This window comes from Balaenoptera physalus, assembly GCF_965194825.1.
Source record: "Balaenoptera physalus genome assembly, chromosome: 14".
Taxonomy (NCBI): domain Eukaryota; kingdom Metazoa; phylum Chordata; class Mammalia; order Artiodactyla; family Balaenopteridae; genus Balaenoptera; species Balaenoptera physalus.
This window is the reverse complement of record NC_138893.1, coordinates 22,562,305-22,575,562: the sequence shown is the minus strand read 5'-3', so window position 1 is coordinate 22,575,562 and position 13,258 is coordinate 22,562,305. Positions and strand designations below refer to the sequence as shown.

Below are 13,258 nucleotides of genomic sequence, written 5' to 3'. Positions count from 1 at the left end.
GTCCCAATGTGATTGTCTCTTTGCTACAACCAAACAACAATAGACTTGATGGAGAAGTACCCACTCCCGCCAGGCACAAGGCAAGGCCGCCTCTGTCATCCCAATTAGTCAACATTGTCCGAGAAGGTGCAGGCAACTGAATAAGATCCAAGACAAGTAAAAAGGCCTTGCTTCTGAAAAGAAGTACTCAACAATGTTCTTACTTTCAAAAGACATCTGTACCTGCATTTAGAATTTGTTGTTGTTTGGCCCTCCAATGGCATTTCCACAGAGGACCTAGAAGAGTAGGGCCTGGCCCCAGACCACCCAGGCTGCACCCCTGTGAGGTCTAGGTTCACCTGCACCTGCCCTTGGGCCCCTTTGCAGGACGCACACGCTCAGATAAGCTGCCAGATGTAGTTATTCTCGGCCAACGGGGGCCAAAGGGCCTTCTCTGCCTCAAACGTCTGCTGTCCTCACGCCCACCAGTCAGGGCTTGAATTGGAGCCCCAGGGAAGGCTGACCCTGCCCAACCCTCAGCACCAGCAAAAGGGACAAACTGAGAAGAAAAATGCCGCGTGGACCCGGATGTCTGTCTGGCAGGCCTGGCAGGGTGGAAGAAGAGGGCAGAGGGGGGTCAAGGAGGCTCAGTCTCCATCCTGGGGAATGCGCCCTGCCGCCCCACACCAGCCCCTGGGAGGAAAGACCAGAGCCCATGCAAGATGGCAGGGCCTGCAGCCCAGCAGCTCACGGGCACAAAACAGGCCCGAGACTCCTGCCAAGGCCAACGCCCCTACGTGGCACAATAAGTTAACAAGTCCAACACCAGTAACGTGGCTGCAGGTCTAGACGCAGAAAAATCACATTGCTAGTAAACTGGGAGGGAAAGTGGGTTAGAATTCAGTATGTGGAATGTAGCCTCAGTTTTACATAAATAAATATACAGAAGGTGATTTTTGTGCACAAAGATAAGACATTTTAAAACATAAAGTCTACCAAAATAGTTCATTGATTTAAACAAACACAATAAAAATCCTAACGTATTTTTTTTTAATTTGAAGAAATGATTCTAAACAGTGATTACCCCCTAATTTTCTACATTAAAAACGCAGTTAAGTTTTTCAAAATTGGTCAACTCTTTTCTTTTTCTTTCTTTTTTTTTTCTTCTACTGAATTTGCCAGTTGATTTGACAAAGTGGAATAAATGTCAGATGCTGAATTTTCCTTCTCTGGCCTATGAATTTGGCTGCTGGTGATTCAGTGCCACTGGGGCTGCTCAGACAAACCTCCTGCTCAGAGGTGAGGCCTGCACCAGGAGATCAGGCACTCTGCCATGGAGGCTGTTGGCACATAATTGATGTTGCCTTACGTAAATCCTACCCCAAACAAACCCATGTAAACAGGACCGTACTCCTTCTTGTCCAACCAGTGTCAAAGGGAGGACAGGCCATCACCCCATGTTCTGACGTGTGGGTGGGTGGAGCTCCCCTGGATGCCGAGTTTACTGACATTGGTGCAGGTGTCAGTAGCCAGTGTTGGCAGAGCCCAGGCGTGGCCAGGTGGGTGCCTGGATGGAGTTCTAAGCGGCAAACACTGAAGGGATCAGGCTTTGAAATGATGGCCAACAGCAGCTAATAATAAACTAATATCTTGGGCCAGAGGAAAAGGAAGGTGGCATTGGTTGGCTGGTCACCCTCCTTCTCAAGGATGCATTATAAAAGCTTTGCCTCTCCCCAGGAGTGTCCGCACGAGGCGGCAGATCCCCGGAAGGCACCATGGCCGCCCTGGGCATCATGGTCGCCCTGCTGGTGTGGACGGCCACCTTGCTGCTCATCTCCATCTGGACACACATCTACAGCAACAGGCGACTGCCCCCTGGCCCTTTCCCACTGCCCTTCGTTGGGAACATTTTCCAGTTGGAAATTAAGAATATTCCCAAATCCTTCACCAGGGTAAGAGAAATATTGTTGATTTGAGGGAGGAGCATTCAGGAATTAGATGTAATATGTGTGCATTCAATTCACTCTCAGACAAATTGTAATTCAATACCAGCTTGTTATGAGTTAGCTGAATTACCAGTAGCACCCAAGAGTGATATTCAAAATATTTAGCTAGTGTTACAGCTTGGGCATGGAGCTCAGTGGGCCTTGGCCATGGCTGGCCCCGAAGGACCTTGCTTGAGCAAAGCGTTGACTGTCATACTGTCGTTGGGTGGCTTGGCCAGGGCAGTGTGGTCGGGGCTGCTGCTGTTTGCCCCTGGGATGCAAGGAGGGACACGCATTGAGACCAGACACACACTAGCTGTGTGTGAACCTGCAGCTCTCCTTAGACGCCAAAGAACAGGGGGAAAAGTGAAGTGTTTGACCACCCCCCCTCCCCCCCCACCTCTCACTACGATTGTTGTGAACAGTGAATGAGCTAACAAATCTAAAAACGAAATGCGTTAATGAATCTATTAAATGAGTTAGTAAAAGAACGCCACAGGGCACAGAGCCGCTCTGAAAGGCGTTGACGAGTTTCCGGCAGAGGAAGACGTGCTCGTGGGCCTCTGAACGGTATGGCTCCGGGGCCTCCAGCAGCGTCCTGCGGTCCGGGACCTTGACTGGGGACAGCAGACGGGGTGGTGGTGGGGCGGATATGGGCAAAGGGGCCTCAGGGGGAGCAAGAGGAATCGGCCCTCCCAGTTACCTGTTCCCCGGAGGGAGGGCAGCTAGGCACACGCAGGTGCGCTGGATGCGCTCCCGGCAGAAGAAGCCTCTGGGGAGGTCTTCCCCAGGTCACTCTGGGTTCTCCTGGTAACAACAGCGACCTTGGGGGGCACTTTAAAGCGAGACATCCTCTCCGAGTCCGCGGTGGCTCACTCCCCGGCCTGGTGGTCTCCGCAGCTGGCAGAGCGTTTCGGCCCGGTGTTCACCCTGTACCTGGGCTCACGGCGCTTCGTGGTCCTGCACGGCTACAAGGCCGTGAAGGAGGTCCTGCTCGACTACAGGAATGAGTTTTCTGGCAGAGGAGAAACCCCCGCGTTCCAGGTGCACCAGGACAAAGGTGCGTCCTACTTGGGGAGGGGTGCGTGTGGGGCAGGGGAAGATGTTGGGGGGAGCTACTGAAATAACAGTAACAACATGCTAAAGGCAGAAAGGCGAAGCGATCCGCAGACAGCTCGGGTGAAGGTTGGTGCGTTCACTCACTCAGTCATCGCTCCGCGCCTCTTGATGGACCCAGAGAGGACAAGACAAGTAGCACCCACCCTCCGACCAGCAGGACAGATGTGTTCATAGAGAAATAGGACAGAGGCAGCTGCTTCTGACGGCCGGGCCGGGCCTCCCCCGCAGACCTTCCCGCCTCCCTGGGCCCTCAGTCTCCCCTGGGAGCTCTTCCCACTCACAGCTTCAACTACTCGTGGGTGCTGGGGCTCCATCCGCCGAGGGCCCCTCACCTGCGATGGGCACCCTGCTTCTCCATCAAGGGGGCCTCCCGATGTCCCACCTGGGGCTGTTCTTAGACCAGGAAGGGGGTGTTGAGACTTCCCGGTGACCCCATCTCCCCAGCCTCACCTCTTTCCTCTGCCCTTCCCCCCTCCGGTGTCTCCAGAGCCCCGAGTTCCCCTCCTGCAGGCGTAGGAGGCCTGGGCGGGGCGGGGGTGGGGTGGGGTCTAACTGGTCTTTATCTGAGTGTTTTCCAGACTCCTGACTTCAGAGTCCATCTTCCGCGTCTCCGGGGAGGTCCTGGAGCCTGGGCGGGGGCGCCCCTCCCCCACCTCTCAGCTCTGAAAGCTCCCTGCCCCACCTGCTGTCCTCCAACTTCACCTGCTTGTCCTTTATCATTTGCTCACTGGCGTTTGAGATCCAAAGCAGATGAGAAGGAAACAGTGTCCCACCAACCCAGCAAAACTTGGAAGCCTCTAGCTCTTCCTGAGTCAACTTTGGTGATGAGCCTCTAGAAAACTTTTATTCATTTTATGTAGAATTTTCAAATTGATGTGCTTACAGTTGTATACGACCTTCTTGCCTTATTTTTCCAGTCTACATTTCCAAGGTTATATCCTGCCACAACCAATGGCATTTGATTGTCCCTCTTAGATATTGTGGGTGGGTTTGTTCTTGGGGGCGGCTCAAAGCAAAATTAACCACCCTAATCTTTGTCATTAACACAAGAGGAGGCTTACTGGAGGAGAGCCCCAGGAGAGCAGGAGTTCTGGGGTCAAGGAGCTCCATCCTGACTCTGGGGACCCTTTATCTGCCAGCCCTGGTCCAAGTCATGGGCCCCTGAGAGCAGTCAGGCAGGGGCCAGCACCCACATCCTGCAGGTGGGACACAAGGGGCTTGCCTGCCTCCTGCCTGAGCGCTCCAAAGTGCTGTTTTTATATGTCCCACACGGCCCAGGGCTGACCCTGGACCTCAGCCAGGCTCTGGACCAGGGCTGCATTTGGTCCCCAGGAATAATGATGTGAACGTTGGTGATTACCATAGTGTGGAGCAGCGGCTGCGTATTAAGGTGCCGAGGGGGCTGCACCCATCCTTTCAGTCAATCTTCACAAAACTCTGGGAGAGGAGATTTGTTGCCTCCATTTCAGCCTGTTTGGATCCCAAACGATGGCGTGCCTCTGGGTTCTCTCTCTTCCTCTCTCCATCTCTGTGTCTCTCCGTCTCTGTCTCTGTCTATCTCCTTCTGACTCTGTCTCTTTCGCTCTCCATCTCTGTCTCTGTCTTTCTATCTCTGTATCTCTCTCTCTCTCTGTCTCTTCTCACATTTTCTGTATCTTCCATCTTTTCTTTCTACACAGTTCTTGCCAGAACATTTTAAAATTACCTGCTTCTCTGCCCCTCCGTCCTCAACCACCTCTGCTCCTCCTCACATGCCGTTCAGGGTGGTCCCCCAGCATCTCTCCTCCTGCCTTCCCTCTGGCTTCTCTGGTCGTCAGGGCTAGGGGCACAGCCTCTGCTCTGTCCTCCGGCCTCCTCAGCACACACTCCCTGGTCCCTGCCACCCCTTGCTTGTCCGCCCTGGGTCCGTGACTTGGAAGGCTGGAGCTGCCCGAGGCCTGGCCGGGCTCATGGCATAGTCACCCGCGAGCTTGGAGCACCCCTCCCCTCGGTTCCCTCTTGGGCTGCTGTGCCACGTACCCAGCAGCCACTTGGCCCGTTACGCAATGTCCCACAGGAATCGGCACCAGGACCCCTGAACACAGGACCCTGGACTCAGTGTCACCTGTGCTTTTAACCTGGTGAACGGCACCTGTAAATGGGTCTCCTCGGTGCCCACACACCCATCAGTGGTCATGCTGTCCATCCCCGGGCTTGCCTCCGTGGCAGCCTCCTTGGGTCACATCCCTCTCCTCCCACCCCTGCCTTGTGCTTCCCCTGCAGGCCGTCCAGGTGTCCTTTTGGGGTAGAATGAAGCCCTCCTCCGTTATACCTCTCAGGTCCGGCCAGACTTCCTTCTGGAATGTCCGGGGCCATGGCTTTCCTCAGGCCTCCACATGCAGGAGGGAACCAGATCAAGATCTTCCTGGATCTGGAGGTCTCCGTGGTCTGGGGGCCCTGTGACCTCAGATTTTAGTAAGGACTTGCTGTGAAGCCACGGAGTGCGAGCTAAGGTGTCTATAGTGTGAGGGTAAAAAATCATTGGAAACAGAATGGCTTCAAGGAAATTAGTCAGTAAACAGGAAAGAGGCAGAGGTTTTTCTCAGTGGTCAGGTGTGGTTTCCCTCCTGTGGGGAGGACACGAGGCAGAACGGGGAAAGCAAGGAGGCTGCTGGTTGCAGAGCTTACGGGGCAACGGAGGAAGCCAGCCGACCCCAGCGGCTTCTCTCCAAACCCAAGCATCTGTCACCGCGCTGGCCAGGGCGGCCCCTCAGCCCCTCCCACGCAGAGCAGTGCACGGGGCACCCGTCACTCCTGCCCCTTTCTCCTGAGAGGAGAGTTTGCAGTGACAGCCTGCTGTTCCCTCTTCCTTAGGGATTATTTTCAATAATGGACCGACCTGGCAGGACACCCGGCGGTTCTCCCTGACCACCCTCCGTGACTTCGGGATGGGGAAACAGGGCAATGAGCAGCGGATCCAGAGCGAGGCCCAGCTCCTGCTGGGGGCGCTCCGGAAGACCCATGGTGCGTACAGCCTGGCCTGGGCCCCATGGCCCCTGACGACCGAGGCAGCTCCCCATGTTAGCCCACAGACACCACTTCACAAGCCGGTTTCCTCTCTAACCCAGGGAGCGGGCGTGGTCATCGAGGGTGGAGCTGGTGTGTCCTGAATAACTGACAAGTAAAGAAAACCCGAGTGGTTCACACAGTCACCACCTCCCGAGAATTCTCACAGTCTTAGGGTGTCTCTTCGCAAGCACTGGAAACGGCCCTCCTGCCGCACCCACGAGCGAAGCACCCTGATGGCTCCCCTGTTTTCCAGGCCAGCCCTTCGACCCCACCTTTGTCATCGGCTTCGCGCCCTACAACGTCATCTCCAACATCCTCTTCCACAAGCGCGCCGACTACAATGACAAGACGGCTCTGAGGATGCTGAGTTTGTTCAACGAGAACTTCTACCTGCTCAGTAGCCCCTGGATCCAGGTGAAGCGCTCTCCTCCCTCCTGCCTGGTCTGCACCCGGCTCCAATCGAGGGTTTGCAGCAGGAAAAGGATAAGAAGGGGCACTGTGTGTGTGGACAGACAGGCACACAAGACTAGAGAACCTGAACGCTCCTTCTGGAAGCTTCCATGGGGCCTGCCATTCCCCCTTGCTAACCTCAGGACACTTACCACTTCACTCTTTAAAATCAGTCCTCACCAGACACACGGTACCTCTGCCTATGTGCTCACATTCCCACCACAGAGCTCACACGACCTCGTAGAGTGGTGCCCAGAAAGATACTTTCAGCCAAAATATTCTAAATAATACAATAGTGACAGCCATAAATTCAGGTTTGGAGAAGGTTGTCAGCCTAGTACGCCAAATGCTATTGCACCCAGAAAAAAATATATATATAGTAAGAAAATTCTCTCCCTCCCTCACTCTCTCTCTAGCTTTATAATAATTTCCCAGGCTACATACGTTACCTGCCTGGAAGCCATAGAAAACTAATCAAAAATGTGTCTGAAATAAAAGAGTATGCTCTAGAAGGAGTGAAGGACCACCAGAAGTCGCTGGAGCCCAGCTGCCCCCGAGACTTCACCGACACCATGCTGATGGAAATGGAGAAGGTACCCTCACAGCTCGCAGCTTCCAGACCAGGCGGAGCCGAGCGCTTGGCCATTAGGAGATGGGTTTGTGGGGGCAGGGTGCATTTTTCAGATTTATATTATGACCTGCACTGCGGTGTCCACACTGCCCACACTGTGTACATTCTGATGCTCTTAGTTTTACACAGATACACTGGCTTGAGCGTGACCACCACACGTCGACACACAGCCAGCCTGCCTGGCCACCCTACACTCCACTGTACTGTCCACTGTGCCGGCCAACAGGATGGCCTTTCTTGGGGAAGCCATCAGGGGGCTGTGGGACCGGGTGAGTGGGACCCTCACGTTGGCTTCCTCCAGCCCAGCCTCTTAACCACTTCTGATCAACTGACTAATGACCACATCTCACCTGGGGAGAGGCCCTCAGTGTTCCTCATCAGCACATAACCCCCAAATCGTGCACGAACTCAAGGGGGCCCAGGCCTTCCCAGCACCACCTCTCTGGCACCCCTCTGGGTCGCCCACCCACATCAGTCAAGCTTCTCTTCTTTCCTTGGCATCACATGTGGCTCTAGAACCACACATGAGCTCCACACCTGGTTTCCTGGAAGACTGCCCTGGGTGTCTGAGAGTCTCCTCCATCAGTTGGGCCTCCTCCCACCCCTCCCACCTCCCACGCTATGCCCAGCTTCCCTGTGACTTCCCTCCTGGGACCTAAGGCAGCGGCTGTGGGGCTGAATGAGGCCGAGGGCAGCCCTGCAGAAGCCCCACAGCTCAGCCCTGAGCTGCTGGAGGTCGTGGCACAGGGCCAGGGAGAGACCCACCCCCCAGGAGGGCCCTCGGTGCCATAGAAGGAGCACCGATCCCACAGCCAGCTGAGGGCACAGTCCTGCCCATGATCGGTTTTCTGGGAGCCTCTGTTCCCTAGCCTTGCAATGGAGACGATGGTGTCTGTGCAGGATGGCCCCCCTGTGGAGCTGGCAGGGCTGCCAGGTGCTCTTCTGCTGAGGGACACAGGGTCTCTTTCTCATCCACCTGAAAACCTCCCTGTATTGAGGCCCTATCTCTCACATCGCAGGAAAAACACAGTACAGACCCTGTGTACACCTTGGACAACATTGCTGTGACCGTGGCCGACCTGCTCTTTGCGGGGACAGAGACCACCAACACCACCCTGAGATACGGGCTCTTGATTCTCATGAAACACCCGGAGGTCGAAGGTAGGACAAGTAACAGGCAAGGACACCGGACCATGTGCCCGTCGCACCTGCACGGTCAGCCTGGAGTATTTAGGCTTCAGCTTCCCGTCTGCAAAACAGGGACTGGCACTGCTTGTTAACCCTTGCAGCAGTGACACTGGGATCGCTGGACGAATGCTTTAGGGGAAGTGTTCTTGTACATGACAGGCCCCGGCACTCAGCCCGCCCACACCCACTGACAAACCCCAGATTGCAGGAAGAAAGCCCAGTGGAGAAACACCATGCTGTCTGCATCCACTCCAGGCCATGATCTATTTATGACGGAGAAAAAATGTGCACTTCGCCCCTGAGTCAGACCCAGCCTTCCAGGCAGAGCTGAGAGGGAGGAGGGGGCAGGGGCAAGGCCTCCTGGCATGTCTCACCCGATTGGAAGAGTGGGGATCAGAGGAGGAACCCCAGGAAAAGCACTGCCTGCTGCCCTGGACCCGGCCTTCCCTCCCAGGGCTCCTCCCCAGCACTGGGCCGGGTGGGACCCAGGGTGGATCAGGCGTGGCTTTGGGGGCCGCATGCACAGAGCATGAGGCACTAGAATCACCCACATGGGCCAGTGGAGGCGATGTGAGCAACACCATATGTCTACAGGCCAATCAGCACCAACCTCCAAGGAAAGAGGAGGTAAAGGAGCCATTGCCTGGGGCCAGGGTGCCCTCCCCGGCAGTGCTCGGGCCTGGAGCTCCCCGCCCTTCACCGGGCTGGGCACAGGGCTGGGGTGGGGGTGGGGTCCCCACGGCAAGGAGCTCCTCACCACCTGAGCCATGCTGGTTGCTGCTAATGATGATCATTTGGCTCCTGCTGTGCGCCGGGTATGGGGATTAGCCCTTTAATACACTGTATTCTTGAGGGCTGACGGAAAGGGCATGAAGTTATTTCCCCTAGGAATGTGTATATGTGACCTGTCCAGGATCAGACCTGGTCCGACTCCAAAGCCTTGGCTTTTCTACCTGACAGAAAGGTGAGGCGAAGGAGCCGAAAAGTCCAGGGGGCGAAGGCTCCACGGGTCTGTGGCAGTTCTGAGGGAGCTTCTGACCACTCTGTACTAGGGGAGCCACAGACTCCAACACTGTTTTAATTATGGATTATGAGGAATTTCCAATATAGAGAAAAAGACAGAAAGTAAATATGACTGACACCCACACATCCATTGCCAAATTTAACACGTGTTAACATTTTTCAGTACTGGCTCAGAGCTCTTGGAAAGAAAGCAGTTTGCAGAGCCAGCCCAGGCCCCTCCTTGCCTCCCTGCCTTCCCCCCCACCCCAAACTCCACATTATCCCTGGACTGCTATGTGAGCTCCCTGTGCATGACTTCTTATATTTACCATCTAGTAAATATCAGCATACCATCCATCTTGTTACGAGTGTTTAAAGTTGATACTCGGTTACCATACTGCAGGAGCTTTGCAGTTCACTCAACAGATTACAAGGCCCACAGGCAACCTCAAACCCAGAGAGGCCAAGCAACTGCCAAAGGCTGCTCAGGAGCACACCACGCATGTCAGTTTCCATTCTCCATTCGCCTCCGTACTCCCTACAAGCCTGCAGCACACCAGCCTGGGGTAACCATTAACACAGTTTCCCTCCAACTAGAGATCCCCAAGACCCTTTCTTATTCTCTACTCCTGGCATGAAGACCAGAACGGGACTAGCCATGACCAGCTAAGGTAATGGAGGCCATAAATAAATAACTACATAAATGCTGTAGACCGTTCCTAACCTCACTGAGCCGAGTTCTTACTGACGCGTGCGGATGAATTATCCAATAATCCAAAGCTCCATAAGCATCTACTGGGTATATGGATGGGAGCATGAATGTTGAGCCAGCCTGGAGTCATGCATTTATTCCATGCATATCTTGGCAGAGAAACTTCATGAAGAAATTGACAGGGTGATTGGGCCAAGCCGAATCCCTGCCGTCAAGGACAGGCTGGATATGCCCTACCTGGACGCCGTGGTGCATGAGATTCAGCGATTCATCGACATCATTCCCTCCAACCTGTCCCACAAAGCAACCCGGGACACAGTGTTCAGAGGATACGTCATCCCCAAGGTCAGATGTGAGCCTGCAGTGCACCCCTGAGCACCACCCTGCAGATCAGCCGCCTGCTAGGGAACAGGACGGGGACCAAGGACACCTCCTCTTGGCAGATGCGGCTGAACACTGGGGGCTGGGCCAGCATCCCTACCCTGCAGAGTGCGGCCCCCCCAGCAGGCCTTGTGGGGACCTGGTGACCACAGAAATGGAGGCGATCTGGGAAAGGGGCTCCTCAGACGGTGCCTGGGGTTGAGGTGTGTTCCAGCAGCAGAAACAGACAACAGCAGTAACATCCAGCCCTGGATGAGTAGCTCGGAGGAGCTACTTCCCTGAAAAGATGAGAGCTCTCATTGCCATTTGGTCGTGACCCCCACCTGCTCTCTGTCTGCCCTCAGGTGAACAACTTCCCCGGTTGGGAACATACCATCTTGTCTAACGTAAAATTCAACTGCTGGCTCCCAGGTGAAAGCCTGTGTTGTGTTAACTTGACTGACCAAGGCAGCCTCTGTTCCTTCCAGGGCACAGTCATAATTCCGACACTGGACTCCCTCTTGTATGACAGCCAAGAATTCCCTGAACCAGAGAAGTTTAAGCCAGAGCACTTTCTGAATGAAAATGGAAAGTTCAAGTACAGTGACCATTTCAAGCCATTTTCTGCAGGTAAGAAGAGGTCAGGTGTAGCACCTTCCCTGGGGATTGTCCCTAATTCCTGCTCTCTGTTCCACGTGTGATCAGCATCGTGCCCCTGATTTCTGTCCCCAACGTGACCCAAATGTGTTCTTCCCTGTTCAGAGAGGTTAAATGACATCTTTTCACCAGAAGTCCTGGGAATGAGTTGAGATGAGTTCTTTTTTCCTTAGATACTTCACTTCATTCAGTGCTAAAACTCTTCATTTAATAGAACTTAGTGAAAATCTTTCAAAACTATATTGCCTGACTCTCCATAATTTTAAACAAGGGTTACTAAGTAAATTTTAACGTTTGGTTACCTGGACTCATCCTAGGACCATCTAACCTTTCCAGCCCTTGGCTGCCTTTCCAGGGTCTGCCCTTGGTGTGGGTATGATGGAAGATCTGTAACCAACTCGATAACTTTAACACCAACACGAGAGCTTTGGCTTCCACTTGGGGCCACTCTTCTTTCCTGTAGGACATCAGGCTGAGCACTGGGCAGAGCCCATTCTCCCAACCTGACACAGGTTTACGCAGCTGAGTCCTGGTGGTTGAGGCTGTGTGAAGGCTGGTCCCTGAGCCCACCTGTCACTGATACTCTTACACTGAAATCCACTCTGGGCTCCCTTTCAACAGGCAGACAGGGGTCAATTCTGCTTAGGGTGGCCGTTGACGCACAGCCTCCGCCCACCCAGCTCTGCCCCTGCTGTCCCGCCCTGGGCGGTGTCTTAGTGCTGTTGTCACCTCCAGGAAAGCGGGTGTGTGTTGGAGAAGGCCTGGCTCGCATGGAACTGTTCCTGTTTTTGGCCTCCATCCTGCAGCACTTTAACTTGAAGTCGCTGGTAGACCCCAAGGATATCGACCTCAGCCCCATCGCAATTGGGTTTGCCAAGGTCCCACCCCATTACAAACTCTGTGTCATTCCCCGCTCACAAGTGTGAGGTACACGTTCTCTGAAGACTGCGGGTCCCTTGATGCTGGCCTGGAGGGCTCCTGCTCCCCTGCGCCCCCTCAGCAAGGCTAGCCAGCGCTCCACAGGGAACCAACTGGGCCAGAGAGGCTGCTTTCCAGGCCAAGCACATTCTTCAGATAGAATTTGAAACAAAGTCCATAAAAGATTGTGTCAAACTAATTAAAGTAATTAAAGCAAACTATGACTTAGCTTGTGTTGGAGTTCCTAGAAACCATGATGAGTGAGAACATACCAGTGTAGGTTACACTAAGCTCTTCTGCAAAAGTAGACCTACCCAGCCACCAGTCAGCATCTCTTGTAAAGGATTCACAGGAAGGAGTACAGACACTATTTTGCTGTTTGGAAAAAATAAAAATAATATACCTCCGGAGGACTTGTTAGCCATATCCTAAATGTATCCCCTGACATCTTTCCCTAGGATGTGAAGTTATTCCTTTGGGCTCACTAATAGCATTATCCTGCGCTATATTTTAAGATTAAAATATGTTTGAAAAGTCAGCACAGAGATCTCTTATTATCTCTTAAGTCTTTGTGCCTGGAAGGGGAACTTATAAGGATATGGGGACCCTAGTGCAGAATGAGGAAGAAACGAGGAAATCATTAATCAGCTCAGTGAACTACACCTCAATGTTATGAAACAGAAGAATAATTTGGGACAAGAACCCTGTTCCCACCGAGAGGGCACACACCAGGAAACCCACTGTATGCCCAGACTTCCTGCTTTGACTTCCCCGTCAGTAAACTGGGCATGTCAGCAGCCCCTCTCCACAGCATAGAGTGTGAGGGCTGAACGGGTGAGATGCAGAGCTTTGGAACATTGTGCAGCAATATAAGCCCCATGTTCCTTAGTAAAGTGAGTAAGTTTTCACAGCCAGCAGTACAGCATCTTCCAGCTCTCACTGACCCTCCTGCTTCTCACTTATCAGGTCCTGTGATAACATCGGGCTCACCCAGGTAACCCTGGAATCTCTCCCCTTCTCAGGATCCTTACCCTATCACATATTCAAAGTCCCATCTACCATGTTAGGTAACATATTCACAGATTAGAAAGAAGGAAGTGGTGTCGGGTCCCAAGCAAATCCAAAACCTAGCAGAGCAAATGACAAGACCTTAAAGCCTGAGAATGATCCTCTTTGGATCATTGAAAGTCAGGCCATACTTGCAGTTCA

The 13,258-nt window shown here is 53.5% G+C and overlaps 1 protein-coding gene across 2 annotated transcripts; it reads left to right on the top strand.

The window, feature by feature from the left end:
* The first annotated feature begins 1,712 nt into the window (after positions 1 to 1,712).
* On the top strand, positions 1,713 to 12,587 carry CYP2E1 (cytochrome P450 family 2 subfamily E member 1). Of its 2 annotated transcripts, XM_082424271.1 has the most exons (9): positions 1,717 to 1,931; positions 2,865 to 3,024; positions 5,937 to 6,086; positions 6,385 to 6,545; positions 6,998 to 7,174; positions 8,232 to 8,373; positions 10,272 to 10,459; positions 10,963 to 11,104; positions 11,867 to 12,587. In XM_082424271.1, exons 1-9 carry the CDS (start codon positions 1,755 to 1,757, stop codon positions 12,055 to 12,057), a joined length of 1,488 nt encoding a protein of 495 aa, XP_082280397.1. In that variant the 5' UTR covers positions 1,717 to 1,754; the 3' UTR covers positions 12,058 to 12,587. The 2 variants fall into 2 exon arrangements, with proteins under 2 accessions (XP_082280398.1, XP_082280397.1); XM_082424272.1 differs by lacking the exon at positions 5,937 to 6,086 and having other exon boundaries at positions 1,713 to 1,931.
* Positions 12,588 to 13,258: the final 671 nt, after the last annotated feature.

What these genes read in the sequence shown, in the direction of transcription:
- CYP2E1 (XM_082424271.1), top strand. Translation starts at nt 1,755, where the DNA reads ATGGCCGCCCTGGGCATCATGGTCGCCCTGCTGGTGTGGACGGCCACC. An exon ending in CCAGGTGCACCAGGACAAAG is followed by an intron (nt 3,025 to 5,936) that starts GTGCGTCCTACT and finishes CCTCTTCCTTAG; the next exon opens with GGATTATTTTCAATAATGGA. An exon ending in TTTCAAGCCATTTTCTGCAG is followed by an intron (nt 11,105 to 11,866) that starts GTAAGAAGAGGT and finishes TGTCACCTCCAG; the next exon opens with GAAAGCGGGTGTGTGTTGGA.